The 21,057-nt window shown below is 36.2% G+C and overlaps 2 protein-coding genes across 2 annotated transcripts; both read right to left on the reverse strand.

The window, feature by feature from the left end:
- Positions 1-3,194: 3,194 nt before the first annotated feature.
- Positions 3,195-18,695, reverse strand: LOC133521639 (solute carrier family 25 member 35-like). Its single transcript, XM_061856719.1, has 6 exons — positions 17,577-18,695; positions 7,453-7,709; positions 6,619-6,778; positions 5,301-5,391; positions 4,616-4,834; positions 3,195-3,868 (listed from the first exon to the last, which is right to left on the reverse strand). The coding sequence occupies exons 2-6, from the start codon at positions 7,707-7,709 to the stop codon at positions 3,675-3,677; spliced, it is 921 nt and encodes a 306-aa protein (XP_061712703.1). The 5' UTR covers positions 17,577-18,695; the 3' UTR covers positions 3,195-3,674.
- Positions 11,490-16,174, reverse strand: LOC133521641 (solute carrier family 25 member 35-like). Its single transcript, XM_061856723.1, has 3 exons — positions 14,961-16,174; positions 14,589-14,731; positions 11,490-13,416 (listed from the first exon to the last, which is right to left on the reverse strand). Exons 1-3 carry the CDS (start codon positions 15,341-15,343, stop codon positions 13,217-13,219), a joined length of 726 nt encoding a protein of 241 aa, XP_061712707.1. The 5' UTR covers positions 15,344-16,174; the 3' UTR covers positions 11,490-13,216.
- Positions 18,696-21,057: the final 2,362 nt, after the last annotated feature.

Raw genomic sequence — 21,057 nt, forward strand, 5'->3', positions numbered from 1 at the left:
ATTTTAAAGTAATATATTATCACAAGAAACTGCTAGTATATTCTCGAATATTATTATTATTTTTAAGTACCAATTAATTATATTAAAAATACACTTCATGTCTAGTAGACATGAAGTGTATTTTTAATATAATTAATTTTTAATATAACTAATTAATCTTTTATGTTCTTCAGAAATTATTTCCACAACAACGTGTACGTGTCTCATAATTCTATTTAACTAAAAAATCTCAAGGTTGGTGTATATTTAATTTTAGGTTAAATTACATTTTTTGTTTCGAAAGTGTAAGTATAAGTAGTTATTTTCATTTCGTAGTGTGGTTTTGTTCGTTAGTTATTTGATTTCTATTTCTTAGTACAAACTAAAATAATTTTAAGTATACATTAATGCCACTAATGCCATTTTTCCTATGTTCGTGTTCTTTTTATTTGAAAAGCTCAAGTTTATCTTAATTTTTATTAGATAGGAAGGTAGGTAAAATGAAACGAAAAAAAATCGTATTGCTCATTTCATCTAGCTCTTTGGTCGTAGGTATAAGATGTATAAAGTATAAGAAAAAATCGCACCACCGAGTTTGACAGCTTAAGATGGCGCCGTAGGGCGCCACATGTTTCGTGGTAACTGAATTATCAATGTCAAAAGCCGTACAGCGTCATCTATATTGACTATCAAATTCGAGGCACGAAATGGAGATGGCGACTGTCAAAGGTTTGCATAGACGGCGCCAGCATAGGTTTTACCTGTATAGAGATACAATAATATAGAGATGAAATGAGGAAGAGGCCAGATGACCGAACGAGATGCATTTGTAGAACTTTCAGTGGGAGTAGCAGAGAAGGCCCTATTATTGTTTGTCCTTGTCACAGTCACATTTTTTTTAACCCTACCGTAAATTTAGTATGGTTTATGGTGGTAACAAGTAACCCGACCAAATGACGTAGGTTGTTTTTGGTATGATGTCAGGAATGTTAAAACGTGTTTTTAATTTTGTCGCATTGTGTATATATATTCTGTCCCTCACGGGCGCACGGGTATAGCACATCTATAGGATCGAATCATCTATGTTTACCTGCCTGTAGTTTTGTTCTATGAGATTTGTTTTAAAGGGCATCCAGGGCATAAAATTTTTAAAACAACAAGAATTTGACACAATTCTAAGTATTAGCATACAACACCTCTGGAGTTGCAGGCGTCCATAGGCTACGGTGACCGCTTACCATCAGGCGGGCCGTATGTTTGTTTGCCACCGACGTAGCATAAAAAAAAACCTATGCTGGCGCCGTCTTTAAAATACTTCGGCCGGGCAATCCCATTGCACATCTTTATAATAAATAACAATCGAAGGTGGGTGCCAACAATGTAGATTAAGTACAGGATTGGTACAGGTATTGAAATCGGAAAAGAAGACTTTCCTTTGAAGGAAAATGTATTCGTAACATAAGAAATTGCCTTATAAACTTAATAGGTTTAGCTTTTTTCCTCGTCCAATTCTATGCTAACTATATTTCTAATATATTATAAAAAGATAGGTAGAATATCGTAAAATTCTGTAACGTTAACAGTTCCCATACTATATGTACTGGTATGTATGCGTTTCCTCGTACGTCGAAACAAATTACTTCAATCACACGTCCATGCTCCACGTATGGGTCACTAAGAAAAAAACAAGCACACACTCGAATTACAACAATAACTTTCTGTATGCTGTTGTCTAACTAGCCAAAAATACTATTAAGTAAATAAAATAAATAACCGTGCGTGCCTGGTTGTATCTTCGTGACTTATATGTCAGGCACGGACGTGTGGAGATAGTTCAGCGTGACCCATATATAAATAAATAAATAAATAAATATTATAGGACATTATTACACAAATTGACTAAGCCCCACAGTATATATGGGGCACCGGACTGTGAACGTGTTAATGAATCCGTAAAATGCTGTAACACCAATATTCTCAAGCCATTTAATGAATCCGTCGCTTAGATCTATAGGACAACATTTTTTTATATGTATAAGTCTTTTGGTAATTGAAGATAGCTAGGATTCTTATTATGTATTAAAATTTCTGAAATGCATAATGTTATTCTATAATTAGATGATTTTTATAAAGTGCTGGATGTATGTAGTGTTTAAGATATTTTAAGGATAAACGATAGAAATGCCAAATTGTTTTAAACAAGACGTGGACAAATAAAAACTATTAACAAAGACTGTATGTATATACACCGTGGGTTAGTAACACCCGACAGATTTTAACCAAGCATTCCTGAGGTCATAAGGAGCAAAAAATTTTATATTACATAGTTTAAATTCGGCAAAAAAAAATATATTTTTTACTTTTTCTGCATACGAAATGATTTTATATCTCGGCGAAAAAAGAAACGTTACAAATAAGTAAAGTTTTTTTTATTTTATTTTTTATACTACGTCGATGGCAAACAAGCATACGGCCCGCCTGATGGTAAGCAGTTTCCGTAGCCTATGTACGCCTGCAACTCCAGAGGAGTCACATGCGCGTTGCCGACCCTAAACCCCCCTCCACCTCGTCGAGCTCATAAAAATTGCGAGTTTTGTTTAAAACTTTTATGTCTGTCAGTAGATATGTCTAAACCAAGTCATATAGTGGCAGCGTCGCAGCTAAAAAGGAGTTTTTTTTTGTTAAGTTATTATAGAAACATTTTCTTACAAAAATTGACATTATCTCTAAAACGAGACGGATTTCAGAAAACTTTGTATGACATTTTAATCTCTAAATGCGGTCAAGAATACACCTTAAAAATCTGTCGGGTTTTACCAGCCCATGGCACATTCTGTTTGCAAAACAATAGTGTAGAATGAAAATAGTGAAAAATATGTATTACAATATTATTAACCCTGCAGTGTACTAATACTAATGACAACAATTTGACGCGATTACATACAACTTGCTAGAGAAGACTTCGTTTTATTTAAACTGCTTTTTAACCTTTCGTGTGTGTCTGGTGGTAAAAAAATCAGGGGTTCGAATTTCGATCTTGCCGAAAAGCAGAAAACAAAAACATTTTGGGGAAAAATGACAAATGATTTGGTCAAGGTCTTTATCAAACACAGACGAGAGGTTAATTAGAGGTTAACTTTCATTCTAAACTGAACTGTATTGTCTGAGCAAAATGAGATAATTTCCAAAGGATTTCTCTTAAGAAAAAAATAAAATGGAGGTATCATGGTTTATTGTCTAGCATACAATGATGTAAAATGTTTAGGTAAAATTAAATTAACAAAATAAATTCACTTACTAAAAAATAGAATTCATATGGTACTTAATATACATATATGTATAGATATTTATTTGGAATGGTTTATACCTACATGTCTAAAATTTATTTAGGTACTTCGTTCACTTGATTTCTCTTAAAATTAGAACCCTGATGTATTTTTATCACCCATTTTTTTTTAATTCCTTCGACGAGCACAAGCATGATAAGCGGTTCTCAAACTATGGTCCGTGGGTCAGATCCGGCCCGCGAACCTTTATTTTTTTAACACTGTATTGCAATTAATATAGCAATACAATGTATAAATGGCGGAATTAATGCCAAATGGAATTCTATGCCAGTCAAGCATAGGTCCAAATAGTACGAAGTAATGGTTCAAATACCATTACTTTTGGAAACCTCTAGATTAGCAGTTTCGTTATCTCCTCAAATAATCTTCCAAGATCTTCAGCTGATCCCAACACACTAAAAGTAAAACAGTGTGTGGCCCTAGCCTCATATAGTTGGCCCCGGTGCCTTTGTACAGGGATCCGATGCCTTCTGAACGCACCATCTTGTAGAAGCAGTCAATCATACCGGAGTATAACTTGCCGCGGTTGTTCGCGTCCACCGCTGAAAGGTGAATTCGTTAATAGAGTTCATGACACACGTTGAAATTTAAAACGAAATCTAGTTAAATAGTTAGAAAATATATGGTCCGGAAACTTAAAAAATATATCGGAATAATAAAAAATACAAGACCTCAAAGTTACAAAATTTAAGTGTTTTTAACATCCTAAAAAGAAAAAATAATGGTATCATTCGATTCCTTACATTTTATAACAAAATATTGAGTACTATATACATAAACGCAATATTTCACCGACAAAATCGCAATTTCCTTGTTTTTCATACATAGAGTCGGCTTCTATGACATCGTGACGTCACGATGTATTACAATTTCGTCAGGAGCGTTTCGTCAGTAAAGTGCGACTGTCAACTTTGGCTATCATTTGTGATTTTTGTAATGCTTTAAGGCAATGGGTCCCATATAGACATTTGATCTTCAAAAGAAACTTGATCGACTGATACCCTTAATACATTTTTTCAACTACCGTATATGCGCTTACTCCACAAATCTTCGGGATCCAAGGGAGTCACCAAGAGGGTGCAATCAGCTGCTCCCCCCTAGAGAATATAATTTGTAACTAAATATACGCCCTGCCCCTTGGCCATATTAATTGCACGCTGCTTCTATATAATGTGCTTAATCCCACTGTCATTCTCGTACAAACCCAGACAGATTGGGCAGTAGATTAGCCCAATCAAACTTCATTTAACAGTTAACGCTTAACAGAATTATTGTATGAATGAACTTACGCTGATTAGAAAGACGCGTAGCAACGACATCAAACGGATTGAGACAGGCTGTCATGACTAGCCCTCCGAGATTAGCCCCAGCAAAGGATAACAGTATAGGCGAGTCTGTCATCCATCCGTGGGACACCAGCCACTCTTTAGCGTAGGAAAAGGACACCATTTGGGAAGCACTGCCGACAGCGCCGCGGGGGATTTGAGGTTCTACACCGCGGAATAAACCTGGTAAGTAATGTTCGAATAAATTCTATGCTTTTAAGGCAACTATATAAGTACTTATAGGAATAGGTAATGTGTTTATAAAAGTAAAAAACGTCAAATGAAATGGCTGAAAGCCTAAATAATGTTGTAAGGTTAGGTGGGGTAAGGTAAGAGCTATGTGACAGGGGGGACACTTACAGGGAAAATAAAGAGATACTTAAAAATATTAAATAAAAGATAATATCAAAAATAAACCTAATGCATAAATCAAATTGACTTAAAAATACCTACGAAGGATTTTCCTCATACGGGTTCCCAGAGCAAAATAAAGTTTGTTTCAAGAGAAACACCCCTTACCCCACACCTGACCTTAATTGAATGCCCTGATTAAGATAATAATAGCACTGGTCACGTCACGTAACCTAGCTAATACAGGATGTGACTGGGCCAGGTCCAGTAATTTATCAGGAGAGCACCCGGGAGATACCTTTAAAGCCTTCTTTGGCGTAAATATCAGCGAGTGCTTCAAAAGTCCCAGTATGCTTGTGCTGATGTCCCACGGAGATCGCCTGTGCAGCCTGAAATATGCAATATTTATTAGATTTTACAGTCAGCATCAGAAGTAGGTAGCGGATCAAACAAGGCGTCAAAAGTAGATACTGATACATGATACATTCTGTAACAGCTTAACAAAAAGTGAGGGTGGAAGTGATGTAGAACAATTAACACTGTAAAAGATACACTTATGAACGTACATTTTCGAGATTATCCACATTTGGAAAAGTTATCCGGGATATCAGATACTTTTGGCGCGTTGTTTCATCCGCTACGATTGATGCTGACTGTACAAGGAGGGTGTACTATAACCTGTAGTTGAAGCATTTTATGAGAAACGGTAGGCAAGCGCCGATAAATCGAGGTTAAAATTTGTTATTTATCCTAATACTTAATATGCATTAGAAAATTTAGAAGGGACAGCTATGATTTTCGGTGTTAAAAGAACACTACATGTTATCTCTAACCGCAGACCATATATAGTTACGTTCCAGCACTTCCAGCATTGTCAGTTAAAATTCTTACGTTTCCGTTTATTTGACGGATTTACGTTATATGACGTCATACCTGTACCTGAAACCGTGTCTTGAGAAGTGTCCCCAAGTCTCACTAGAAATAACGGCGTTGTGGCGATGAATCCTAGAGCACTCGTCGCAATCCTCAGTATTAACATTCGATTGGTGGCGTCCGTCACGTCCTTAGTTAGGACATGGCATTCTCATGTGTCATTTTATTATTATTGCGGTATTGCGGGCCTTTGAGTGCCACGTCGACCAACCAGTGATATATTGTGACATCCCTTCGTTATTAATGTCCGTTGAATCCAGGAAGTTCCAGATTCTTTGGGCCGTAGTAGGCACTTCTTTACGACATTATTAGTGGTCCAGTCTCCTCTGACTCCTGCATGTCGTATCTTGTTTCTTTCCAATTTGAAACATGTGTTTGTTCAACTTACAGTGTCCAGTCAATATTCTGGTCACAGCGCAGATTTTGTGTACCTATTTTGAGCACTAGAAGCTCCTTAGCAGTTTTGCTGTTAAACTCTTTGATTAGAGCTTTCGAGTGTTCTTGTCCTTGGACGAATTGCCACCAGTCGATGTGACATACCTGTGCCTGTAACGACTAACAAGAACGGCATGCCAGCGATGGAGCCCAGAGCGCCGCCCACACCGACTGCCGCCGCACCCTTCAGTATTGACGTTCGACCATTGCCGTCCATGGTTAGGCCACGGCGTTCTCATGAGTCATACCTGAGCCTGCAACCGGGTCTTGACTAAGAAGAACGGCGTGCCAGCGATGGAGCCCATAGCGCCACCGACGCCGGCTGCCGCTGCTCCCTTCAGTATTGACGTTCGGCCTGTGGCGTCCGTGGTAAGGCCGCGGCGTTCGCATATCCGGAAAACTCCTAACCTGGAATTGATGAAATGTATGTGTATAAAATGTTACGCAATAACTCAGGGATAGAAAAACCAAGATAAGATCCAGCTGTATAGTATATTTAAGTCAGCAATTATTTATTTTCAGGAAACGAACAGAGCCGAAATTGTACCCCCCCCCCCCCCCCCCCCATGAGCTTTTACAGCTCTATCGCAGTAGACTTGGTAATGATCCCTAAATTAAGGTGCGGACTAATGAAAGTATTGGCTATAATACCTACACGTAACCACTTTCAATTCTTTCTACATAAAAGAGGTACCTATCTATTAAGAAAGAACCAACTGGAACCCAACCATCGTGTTTAAATCCTTCTGCATCTCATGTCCCCTAGCTCTCAACTCCCCCTGTAGTTGAAATCGAGTTACCACTTCTATGGCGTAGATACATATAATGTTGAATATAAAAATGTCTACTTAACTCACCTAAAACTATTAAGAAAGAACTGGAACACAAGCATCGCGCTTAAACACCACTGCAGCGATCCAAATCCCTTGTTTTTCGCAATATCAAACAGACCATGCGATACACTCTTGTAATTTTTCCTGTGTCCTTTAGCTCTCAACTCCTCCTGGAGTTGGAGTCGGGTCTTCATCATTTCTACAGGGTTGGTAAAAATGTTACATAGAGAATATGGCTACTTAACTTACCTAAAAGTATTAAGAAAGAACTGGAACCCGAGCATCGCGCTTAAACCCCTCTGCAGCGATCGAAATCCTTCGTTCTTCGCAATGACAAACAGCCCATGCGGTACACTCTTGTAATGTATCTTATGTCCTTTAGCTTTTAACTCTCCCTGGAGTTGGAGTCGTGTTTTGACGACTTCTATGGGGTTGGTAAAGATGGTCGCAAACATGGCGGACGTGCCGCCCATTAGCATGTCGGTGGCGTCGCGTGCGAGCGCCATCTAGGGAGATCGAAACGTAAGATTATCAATTTAAAGATTTATAGGTTACTTATTAACGTTTTTACCGCTTAGAATTTATCATCGAGTGTGCTCGTGTTACCACCGGTACGAAGTTACAGTACAGTTAATAGTAGTAGAAGATGTATCTTGTCTCGAACTGTGGCAGCTGAAGTAGATGTTTTCGCACATTATTTAAATAGTAGGTAGATCTAGTAGTAGATTTGATTTGATAAAAAAGCGGCCAAGTACGAGTCGGACTCGCCCATGAAGGGTTCCGTACCATTTATGACGTATTAAAAAAACTAGTTACTAGATCTGGTCCAAACTAATTTTCGGTGGAAGTTTGCATGGTAATGTATATCATATATTTTTTTTAGATTTTTCATTCTGTTATTTTAGAAGTTACAGGGGGGGGGGGGGGGCACTTTTTTTCACTTTGGAAGTGTCTCTCGCGCAAACTATTCAGTTTAGAAAAAAATTATATTAGAAACCTAAATATCATTTTTGAAGACCTATCCCTAGATACCCCATACGTTTGATGAAAAAAATTTTTTTTTTTTTAATTTTATGACGTATTAAAAAAAAAACTACTTACTAGATCTCGTTCAAACCAATTTTCGGTGGAAGTTTGCATGGGAATGTATATCATATATTTTTTTTAGATTTTTCATTCTGTTGTTTTAGAAGTTACAGGGGGGGACACATTTTTCCACTTTGGAAGTCTCTCGCGCAAACTATTCAATTTAGAAAAAAATGATATTAGAAACCTAAATATTATTTTTGAAGACCTATCCATAGATACCCCACACGTATGGGTTTGATGAAAAAAAATTTTTTTTTTAAATTTTATGACGTTTTAAAAAAAAAACTACTTACTAGATCTCGTTCAAACCAATTTTCGGTGGAAGTTTGCATGGCAATGTATATCATATATTTTTTTTAGATTTTTCATTCTGTTATTTTAGAAGTTACGGGGGGGACATTTTTCCACTTTGGAAGTGTCTCTCGCGCAAACTATTCAGTTTCGAAAAAAATGATATTAGAAACCTCAATATCATTTTTAAAAACCTATCCATAGATACCCCACACGTATGGGTTTGATGAAAAAAGATTTTTTGAGTTTCAGTTCTAAGTATGGGGAACCCCCAAAATTTATTGTTTTTTTTCTATTTTTGTGTAAACATCTTAATGCGGTTCGTAGAATACATCTACTTACCAAGTTTGAACGGTATAGCTCTTATAGTTTCGGAAAAAAGTGGCTGTGACTTAATCGGACAGACAGACAGACATGACGAATCTATAAGGGTTCCGTTTTTTGCCATTTGGCTACGGAACCCTAAAAACATACTATAGCGCTGTATATCACACTTTTATTCCGGTTGTGAAATTTAAGAGCTCGATTTTATCTTAAAATTTACGCCTCTTCTACAATTCACTAATATGTAGCGTTCCATATGGTCAACCACTTTTAGTCTCCAACATTGGACCAATTCGATGTCATCATAATACAGTATATTGTATTGCCACGGGTCTTTCACAAGTAACCATATTTGAGCTTCCAAGGTTTGACTTAAACTAACATACTATCTATTATATTGTAATTAAGTATACATAAACATAACTAGCGACTCGCGCTCACAGACAGACAGACACGGCGGGGGACTTTGTTGTATAAGGTGTAGTGATTATGTGGTTCACTTTACAAATTGTATTTAATCTAGTGAATAGGTGAAGATTGGCGGAGAATAAATAAAATAAAAATAATAAAGTCAGCAGTAATTTATTAAATTAATTATATCAACAATAGTAAAATACATACTAAAAGGCACTAACAATAAAATATAGCTGTAGAAATATGGCACTATTTTTAATGAGATTTCTACGCAGATTCTCAACATTTAAATAAATAAAAAATAAACTTTAACTTAAAATTAATATGTTTTACATTGAAAATGATTGTATGATTATTTATGAATAACAAAATAAAAACTGTGGCGTCAATTATTTAGAGATAACTGAGATACGCCATTTTAAGTTTGGTTTGTGTGCATTGCGCCTAATAGATTACTTTAGATGTAAGAGGTGCTTTGGAGGGGCGCTCATTTGATAAACAGTATATTATTATATCTCTAAGTACATACAAATGATATTTATATTCAACACGTTTAAATACATGTTTTTTTTTGTAATCGATATAGACCTAAGGTAATAATGTGAAGCAAAGTTCGGATTAAATCACAATGCCTTGGTGCATATCGATTAATCTGCTTATTGGCTACGTATATGTATGCATTAACTAAGGTATTTATTGCACATTTTGAACACAATTACTATATATTCTATACATAATAATAATAACAAATAAAAAATTGTATAAATATAACAATTTTTTTGATTAACATAAACAACCGAACATGCATAGTCATACGAGATATGGTTTATTATACCTACTTTAATCTCATATATTTTAGTCTCTCGACGTGCGCGGCAATAGCCCAATATCAACCTTCGTTCATTCCGACAAGGTTCACATTGGCGCCCCGCACACGTTGGCGTTCAAAGGGTTAAAGATCCCAAATCAAAATTTAAGCATATTTAGCCTTTTATAACTCTGAAAAGAAAACAATCTCATTCTACTTATTGTCCTACAATTTTAAAATCTAATCCCAAGTCAAAACATCTAAATTGTTTGAAAAGTACAAATCGCCATTTATATTTCAAATCTTTCATAACAATTAAATTTCAATTTGGTTACTTTGGTGATTAATTGATTATGCCAAAATTGTAATCACTACAAATACCTACATTAATATAAAATTGACAGAGGCATTTCGCGAATGAATTTATTTTACTGGTGGGATTACATAGAGTTAATTACGAATCTACTCGTATGTTGGTTTTCATATACATATATTACAGCGTAAAATGGTATATTTCGGTTTTATTTAGTGCGTTAAGACAGTTAACTGAATATTCGACCTTATAAAAACGAGATAAGATTCACCAAAGGACAGTTAAGTTTTGCTGTTAGTATTAACGACGGACGCAGGGATAACAAGGCTAGGGTCAGTAGTATTACAAGTGACCGCCAAAGTAACAGAAAATAGGACATATTTATTTTATATCTAGGATAAAGTTAAATGCTGCATATCCATAATATTATTGGTATGGATTAATACTGTGGAAACTGTTTAAAGTAAGAATTAATGTTACATTATATCTGTAACTTACAATTTAACTAGGTATTTAATTACGCGTGACGTTATAATGCGTCAAAATTAAAACAAAAATTGCGCTTTTTCGAAGGACTATACAAGTTCCTGCTACGGGAATAGCACAAATACGCTTTGTTAATAAATAGTAACACAAAATAAAAAACAATTCACAAGTTTCGTACTTAAAATGGAGAACATCCCTCTTTTCTTTCATCTGCAACTTTCTTATCATCAATTGCTACATCCCTCATGTAGCAATTGATGATAAAACAATTATTGTCTAGGAACTACGAGTAATAATTAACTGATATTAAGAGTGGCATACGCCTTACGCATTACTTCTTAAGTACCAAAGGCAAATGATCACTGGGCTTTAAGCCATACTGTATTCCATTTCATATGAATCTCAAAATAATGTAAACAAAAAAAAATGCGTGAGTGTCGTGTAACACTCGGTTGGATCGAAGTTAAGAAAGGGTCGTGACGGAAACTCGTGACGGAATAATCTTACACTTTTTTTTGCCTAGCATGCTTGCATTGCTTTAGTTGCCTTTCTTACACTTTGTTCGAAAATCTCAGTCGGGCAATGACGTAATCCACAGACATAAAATGTTGTAACTCATTGGCCGAAAAACGAGTCAAGTCTTTTTTGTTTACATTCTTTTAATATCCATTTAAAATGTACTACCACCACTACCGGTGTATTTACTACACGTATAACCTAAATATGACTTTTTCTGATTATGAACTAATGAACTATCAAACAGCAGAAATTAAAACAATTTTATCTACGTATAAGTATGTAGATAAGACAAGCTCCCGTAATGGGTTCACTTTGGTACAATAGTATCGTATTTTGCTTTGGTAATTTGCATTATAGTATAACTTTTTGAAAATTTATTACTTGATAAAATACTTCGGGTTACATAATGAATACTCTATTGTTTCACTGGGTGGTTATTATACTAACAATATTTTTAAATAAGTACTCATTATTTAAACTAACAAAGAAAGTAAGTGCACGCGATAATACTTATTCCTTTCTAGTTTAAATAAAGATTGGTTTTATAGTTAAGATTAGCTTAAGAGTAATATGATAACGGGTATATTTGGCTATTAATTTTTACATTTGATATTTATTTTATACTTATTAATGATTTAATACGAGACGAAATGTGCATGTGTACCTATGAGGTTATAAGGAGCGTGCGTATGTGCCGTCGGATACTAAAAGGCAAGTCTTCTTAGAACATTTTGTTTACGGAAGACTGCCTTTTAAAATCCGAAGAGCAGTACAGAGCTCTTTTTAAAAGCTTGAAGTGTAAATGTCTATTGAACAGTTCTGAATCAGGCAACAGGTGGCAAAACCTACTACGCACACGCTCTTTATGGCAACCCACACATTATATTATGTAATCTTTTTTTTTCCAATGAAAAAGAGAGAAAATATCGCGTAGTATAACTTTTTAAATCGGATATTTACAATTAAAAATCTTAATACCGTATCGTATATTAATGAACAATTACCATACATGATATTTAATATAAAAACGCGTGAATCACATAGGGCGTAGATACGAGTACCATTACCTACTTAGAAATATTATACATATTATTTAATCTTTCGCATATTGAAATATTTAATATTGAATCTAACTTTTTATACGTAGAAATTGTTTCATAGACTAAAATGCGATTACAAATATACATATTACAGTTTTTTTTTTTACATTTAGCCAATCAGATGCTTTTGGCAACTGTAGTTACCAGCTGTCACCCTTATTTTATTATAATAATAATAGAAGTCACTAAAAAATATCAAGCACGTGGTTAGAGCCATTCCACGACACCTTATAACTTGTACTGCCTACTTGTGAAAGATTTTTTATTCAAAAATCGCACTTTTCTATGAAACAACAGTCTATTAACAATCAATTGACTAGGAACAGATCAAATTGAACTTAACGCTTATACTTATTACTCAAAAATAACAGCCTACATACCGTATGGGCTGATTTTATTTTGTCGAACTTCTTTCGTAAGGTTTCGATAAAATTTGGTGGATAGTTATAGTTGTCTATTCTGCATGTCCTAAAAATTTACCTCTGAATTACGAAAATATACGATATTTTTTGACGGACAATTACATAGGAAAGTTTTGATTTCGTATTCGCCCAGAATAAGGACCTTCAAACCAGCCAAATTTTATCCAAATCTACAGAAAAACATTGTCAACAAAATAAAATAAAATCGTATAAAGTCAAAACACACCATACCAATAATGCTAAATCATCACGCCTTCTCCTCAAAACTCTTCTGGACATCCTTCAGCATATCCCAAAACACAAGTAGGAGGACCGTGTGTGGCGCCTGACGGAGGTATGAGGGGCCCATACCTTTGTAAAACGCTAGGAGACCTTCGGTCTTGGTGATTTTTTTGGCGCAATCTACTATGCCGCTGTAGAGGAGCCCTTGGCCGTTTACGTCCACCGCTGAAACAAAAAGTTGATAAGTTGAGTTTAAAATTGAAACTTTACCAGGTGGACATTATTGAACCCTGACAAATACGTAATATTTATTGTATTATTCGTTTTTACGGTTCCGTACTCAAAGGGTCAAACGGGACCCTATTACTGAGACTCCGCTGTCCGTCCGTCCGTCCGTCCATCTGTCACCAGGCTGCATCTCATGAACCGTGATAGTTAGCCAGTTGATATTTCTACAGATTATGTAATTCTGTATTCAATTTAATTTAATAACAACTGTTTCAGTTTATAATTTATAGACTTATAGTAGTATGACTACTAAATATATATATACTAATAAAAATCAGATCAGTAATCACATATGTTAAAAAAATAGCCACAACCGAATACAGAACCTCCTCTTTCCATGAAATTGAAGTCGGTTAATAATTTGGTTCATTCCCAAAGTTGTAAAATTTGTATATCTTATACCTTTAAAACGAGCAATTCTTTCATCGAAATCGTTAGAGGCGTTTCCGAGATCCCCGAAATATATACATATATACAAGACTTGCTCGTTTAAAGGTATAAGATAAGATATAGTAACTTAAACACTATGCCTTAAACAGTATTTTAATACTCCTTATCGCCGATATACGTTATGTTTGGCGAAATATTATGTAAATGTATATTGTACCAACTTTAAAAAAAAAAAAGAAGTTTTCACTATGACATAGATGCATCAAGGCGGTTTGTTTACATGGGCCTACTGCGAACCGTGAAAATCGAGGTTTCGTTATCTGCCTTTTTATCGCTCGAATATGCAAGAGTGATAGAGAGACAGATAACGAAATTCCGTTTATTGTGTTTCGCGGTAGGCCCTCAGTATGGGCTGGTGGCGCCCTCTACGCAGACTTTTGCGTAATATTCCCTACAAGAATGACACATATATCTCGATTTTAGTAATTCCAATAGCATTACCTTCGTAGTTGAGCGTAGGTATCTCAAGCTTTTCATAGCGCTCTTGATGTTGTACATTTTACTTTGACCCTAATATAAATAAGGTTGAAATTACCTTGATTGTACAATCTCGTCATAATGACGTCCATTGGCGTCAAGGAGATTGTTTTCACTACGGACCCTATATTGCTGGCTACGAATTTTCGATCCCAATAATAATAAAATAAGGTTGAAATTACCTTGATTGTACAATCTCGTCATAATGACGTCCATTGGCGTCAAGGAGATTGTTTTCACCACGGCCCCTATGTTGCTGGCGACGAATGCCGATAGATACTTCGACTGTTGGAACATGTCGTTGTCGTCCATCCATTCTTTACAACTGAAAAAAATATAGAAACATGAAAAAAAGTTTAAAAGTTCGATTATTTTTGATGCCTTCAAAGCATAGGCATAAAGGTTCAAAATCCAAGGTGTGTGAAGACTTCAGTAAATCATGCCATAAAAATAAATGCTGATTTACCAAAAAAAAAAACGTATAGTTAAATTAAAAACTTTTAGGATTCCTATTCCTAGGAAATAAAAAAAGATAAAGACAAAAATATACTTACACTGCATAAGACGCAATCTGCGTTGCTGATCCTATGGAGTTCCTGAGCATCATTCCATGAGCACCTCTCCACAGGCCTCCCAACCCGTTCTTCTTATAAATCTTACTCATAGCATATGTCATGCCTGTATGAGCATGCTGGGTACCAACCGCTATCTTCTCTGAAGAATAAGACATCAGCTGTGTCTTAACTAGCTGTAGCGGACTGCCGAAGAACGCTCCAACCATGCCAGCGAAAGCACCCATTACTAAACTGTTTGTGAACTTTGTGTTGTTTTTCTCATCACGGAGAAAACCTTGGTTATCAGCTTGTTGGTATATGCCTAATCTGAAAATAAGAGTGGTTTTGATAGAGTGAATTAGAATCACTTTAAATCTAATCATAGTTCATGGATTACTTCTAACTCTAGTAATTAACTATATTTTCTATACAATAAAACCCCATTCCGACCCCCACGTGCCAAAAATACTTGCAGCTATGTCGTGCTGAATGACAGGCGATATTTGTTGGATTAAGTAGGAGCCTGAGCCTTTTTACTGACTGACTTTAAAGTAGTGTCCGACCGAAACATGTTTTTTTGCCGAAACCGTAACCGAAGGTTCGGTTTTGGTTCTAGTTTTGGCCGAAACCGAAACTTTGGTTGGACCATTACCCATGAAAAAGTAAAAATACCTTTAATTCACATAGGTGGTACAAAATAAAACAAGTTGCATCCCGGTCGATTTAAGTATACTGAAACCAACCGTGAATCTTACAAAACTGTTAATTTAAACGAATATGTATATGCAGGCATTTAAGCAGCGCATCCGAGTATATTCGAAAACTTTACGAATTTATTTACATTCTATTATATCTTCTATATCGTTGCGTTCCGTTTATGAAAATAAAACGTTTCTAGACCAACTAATTGATTTATATATCCATTTTGAGTGTCCGCTTAGTAAATTAAATAGTCTTTACACTAAAAAAATAGATACGAAAGTACAAGGTCATAAGTTTCGGTGCGACCGAAAGGTTCGGCAGTTTTTGCGCCGAAACCGAACCTTCAGCCGAAACACGATTTTTATGCCGAAACCGAAACTTCGGTCTGACACTACTTTAAAGTTAGCAGATGAGTCCCAAATAAAAGCAGTTTATCAAATAAACAAATAAGAATACTTAATTGAATTCCATAACAACAAATTTATTTCAATACATTCAAGTCTTTTTATTTGGAATAGACGAAAAAACTTAGCAAAAATGATTAAGAGAGTCCACACAGAACGAGCATGCGCGCGAGGCAATTTCCTCGCGTACAAACCGGCTAGAGGCACGTCTACACTGGCCGTTTTGTGCGCGAGGAAATTGCCTCGCGCGTATAATTACTTGGTGTGGACCCGCTATTCAATAATAGAATTTCAGTTAACCCTTTAATGGTCAGATGACCATCTGAAATGAGTTTAATATCATTGTTATAGGGTGGTCATTTTTGCCATATAAAATCGAAGTTTTCCCATTAAAGGGTTAAGGTGCATTGGGGTAACTTTAAAAGCGAATTAATTTTGAAAATTGTTACTATCTATTAAACAAGAAACACTTTATACTTCGGCAACACTTATGCTATTAAAATGCTTACCAAGGTTTGTTGCTTACTGTTACTATAGTTAGAAATTATGTGCAATTTTCAATATTACCTCAATCCATAAAATAAATCAAAACCAAAACTAAATAACTTACCTTACACCATTAACCACTAACTGGAACCACAATGCCGGTACAAGTCCCTTCTGTAACGCTGTTACTCCATCGTGTTTCACAATAGTGTACATAGCATGTGGTATATTTTTATAGTATACCGCATGCTGGCTCCGCGCCCGGAGCTCCCCTTGCAGCTGCATGCGGGTCTTCACCACATCAAATGGGTTACTAAAGATTGCAGCGCCTACACCCGCTATACCACCCACCACAAAGTCCATATTGAACGAGTATGGACAGCACTTTCAAGGTATATAATACTTTAAGGTTATGATCGGAGGTTTTTGTTTGCCATAACTGTTACATTTGCCAAATTCATCTTTGCTTTAGAAGAGTTTATCTGAAACTGAAAAAGAGTATTATTTCAAGACTGTTAGGATAAATAAAATGAAATTTGTTTTAGTCAAGTTAAATTAATTTTCAGTTTCAGACAAAATCATGTTAAAGGAGCAAATAATCCAGTTAGAACACATGGCACAACAAGTCATTATTGAACAAACGCATCCAGTTTCTATGTGTAAGTGTAGGTACTTAGTTAATAATAAGTATTTTCTATGCTAATTTTAATCTACAACAGGTTAAAAAAAAAATTCTATGATCAAAATCTAATATCATTATTATTCAACGAAACCGCAAGTAAGCAATCGCCGTTGTATTCATTTTATCACAAAAGCCTTACAAAGATTCTTGAAACAACACATTTGGTTCAGTACTTTTCAGTCACAAAAATAGATAAACCGCCGCATTTTTCCCAAAAGTTCGATCTTTGATCTCTGCACTACGTTATGACATAATATCAGAAATGCGCGAATTCATGTTCGTTTTCGCTAAAATATGCCGAGTATGCCGCAAAGTATTTTTAAAAGTTCGTTTGGGTCTTACCTTTGCTTCCTTAATTATTCACGCGATATGTTCTGTTATCATATTGAATATTTACTAGTTGCGAACTCGTAGGGCCGCACGCCGCGCTGCCTGCGCTGGAGAATTCCATAGAAAACTCATTTTATCGCATGTTTGTTTCGTAATGAAAACTCAAGAGACGTCACACGTACGTCTAAGTGACACAGATCAGCTGACGGCTGACGGTGTGTTCAGAAGTTGTAATTTTGTGTATCTATTTAAATGGTTGAAGGTTGGTTGAAGGTATGGTATGGTAGAGGTAGAGGCAAGGAACAAAAAACCATAAATAGGTGGCGCTACAATACCTAAAATACTTGAGATAAAAATCTAATCATAGACAGCTCACTTCACTCCGTCAATAACGCCTAGGTTTTCAGCTACTCTAGCGCTACGCTGGAGAGATTTGGAACTATATATTATTTATAGCTGACACCTGGATACTTTTGCAACAATTCTGCTTAAGGAGTTTCTGTTCCTTGCCTCTACCTTCCATAGTTGAAGTATTTATAATCTATTTGTCAAGCCATGTCCGTCAGTAGAAAAAAGCGGCAATTTCAAAAAATGTACGGAATATCAGCACATCCTTAACAATATTTGAAATGTAAAAAAAACAACGGGTTTCACTCCGGGAGTGCCGGCAGAAGTGAAAACTTGAATATTAACTTTGTGCATTTTTGATATTTTGGAATGGTTAGGGAATAATTTTTGCACGAATTGCTTTAATTATCGGTAAGTAATATCATTTATCTTTTTTTTTTTTTATACTAGGTGGGTGGCAAACAAGCATACGGCCCGCCTGATGGTAAGCAGTCTCCGTAGCCTATGTACGCCTGCAACTCCAGAGGAGTTACATGCGCGTTGCCGACCCTAAACCCGCCCCCCCTAGTTGAGCTCTGGCAACCTTACTCACCGGCAGGAACACAGCACTATGAGTAGGGTCTAGTGTTATTTGGCTGCTGTTTTCTGTAAGGTGGAGGTACTTCCCCAGTTGGGCTCTGCTCTAGATCTGGAATGACATCCACTGGCTGTGCCCTACCACACAAAGCGAGATGACATTCACAATGCCCATACCTCTCTTTTGGACGTAGTTTAAGGACGTACCCGGGTCCGAACGAATCTGGTAAAATACAATATTCATTTATTGCGCTATAGTACACAAACATGACAATTTATATTACATTAAAATATTAACACTTCAGAACTATTATAATTATTTAACATTAAAAAGTTTATCTCTCAGATAAATCAACTTCCATCCATAATTTGAACGACTCTTACACCATCATCATTACTAGAACCACCATGGAGTTTTTCGATCAGGTCACGTGTCCGTCTTACGAATTTTCAATCTGACGAATCTGTCGGTCACGTGACCTGTCGCTAAAGAAGTTTTCACTTCAAAAATGATTCATATGCATAAATATCAAACATTGAACAATATAGTTATTTACGATACAAGTGCAGAAAATAGGAAATTCGCAACGAGTGGTGATTAATAACTGGACTTTTAAAACACCACCGAAGGGAGTGTTCTTAATCGACACGAGTTGCGAATTACCTATTCGCACGTATATCGTAATACGTTTTACAGTACATATGGCACTTTAAAGTTTCGACATATGCACGGAAAGTGCTCATTCCCGCACCCATGCGGGAAAGTAGCACCATATGTACTGTAAAGTACTTTTTTCATGTACAATATTGTAAATTTGGTGAAACGGAAAAATACTCTTACTCGGGCCCGACTTCGGGCTTGACATCAATCCTGATTTAGTGAGGTTGTACCTAGTTGGTTACTAAATTCTGTTACTGCAATAATCTTTATCTGCATAAAATATACGAACGAAAGTTGAATTAACTATATATTAAAATGAAATACACAAAATCAGTAATTAAATAAGACAATATCATTCAAAATGGCCTCCTCTGGCCTTGACACAGGCCCTCAAACGACGAGGCCAGTCATCAATAGCGGCACGCACGATTGTCATGTCTAATTCCGTCACTGTCTTAACTATGGCCCGCTTGAAGGAGTCAAGATTTGTGTGCGGTTTAGCACAGGCTTTCTCCTCAATAACCTGCCACATGGCATAATCCAGGGGATTAAGGTCCGGGCTGGAGGACGGCCAGTCTTCGTGGGCAATAAAGGCAATTTTGTTCCTTCGAAACCAGGCTTGAGTTGTTTTTGCCTTATGTGCAGGAGCTGAGTCCTGTTGAAAAACCCATGGCTGGTTTTGAAATAGGGTATGGCTTAAGGGCTTCACTATTGGTTCGAGAACGGTTTCCTGGTAAACTTTGGCCCCAGTTTTCACACCTTTTTCACAGAAATGAACCTATGTTAGCCCTGAGTATGACACACCCAGCCAAATCATCACATAAGAGGGATGATGGCCTCGTTGCACTCTCGGAACAGCCGCAATCGCCTCTTGACTGTTTTTTGCATGTAACACACTCTGTCATTCTGGCGGTTACAACATTCTTCAATGGTAATTTTTTTTCATCTGTAAATAGTATTTTTCGGCGGCCATTTTGTGCGTACCGCTTCAATAGCACGCGACTTCTCTCTAGCCTCATAGACTTTAATCTTCCATTAAGCAAATTACGTTTTTGTCTGCGGTAAGCGTGTAGTCCAAGGTCTTCATTGATATCTTGGGAGCTTCTCTTCACAGACATCTGTATTGCCAACAACTTTTGCTTCCGGACGGGGTTTCTTGCAATTCTCGCCTTCACTGCCTTTATTAGAGCTGGGGTCCAAATGGTGTGTGGTCTTCCAGACCTCTTGCGGTTATCGAAGCTCTGAGTACTATTGTATCTATTAATTGTGCGATAAACAAATTGTTTGTTGATTTTTAGGTTTTCAAGCAACTTCAAAATCATGTTTGGCGGGTGCCCACATTTGTGCAACGCAATTACTGCGATACCATTCTCTTTTAGGCCCCAATTCATTATAGATATGACGAGATAAGCGTTAAGTATGTGTGGTATATAATTATAGCTCACAAATCCACCACATTATGTCATTTTTTATTTTTTCGGAAGCAATAGGGTTGTTTCCAATTTTTTGAACCGCTTGTATTACGTTCTATATTAACTAAAAGTTGCCCTAAAATTCAACTTTTATACTAAAAACGGCTTTAAATATGTTAAATTAACAAAATATATTTTGACAGATGCTTTCGCGCCCATAACGCTCTTTGAAAATTGTGTGACGTCACAGTTTACGGTTTGACACATAACTACTATAAGAAACGAACTGTCAGCTGACATTTGTCATTTGTTGTTTATCACGTGTTTGGTCACGTGACGTGTGCCAAAAGATATTTTAAATTCAATATTTACAAAAATATGGTCATTACAGGTCCCCTAAAAGTAGTTTAACATGTTCTTATAATCCAAAAGAATTTATTGGGATACAATTCTGCCCTAAGATTTGTAGATGGAAACAACCCTATTGTTTTAACGG

The sequence above is a fragment of the Cydia pomonella genome, chromosome 9 (genome assembly GCF_033807575.1).
Source record: "Cydia pomonella isolate Wapato2018A chromosome 9, ilCydPomo1, whole genome shotgun sequence".
Classification (NCBI taxonomy): domain Eukaryota; kingdom Metazoa; phylum Arthropoda; class Insecta; order Lepidoptera; family Tortricidae; genus Cydia; species Cydia pomonella.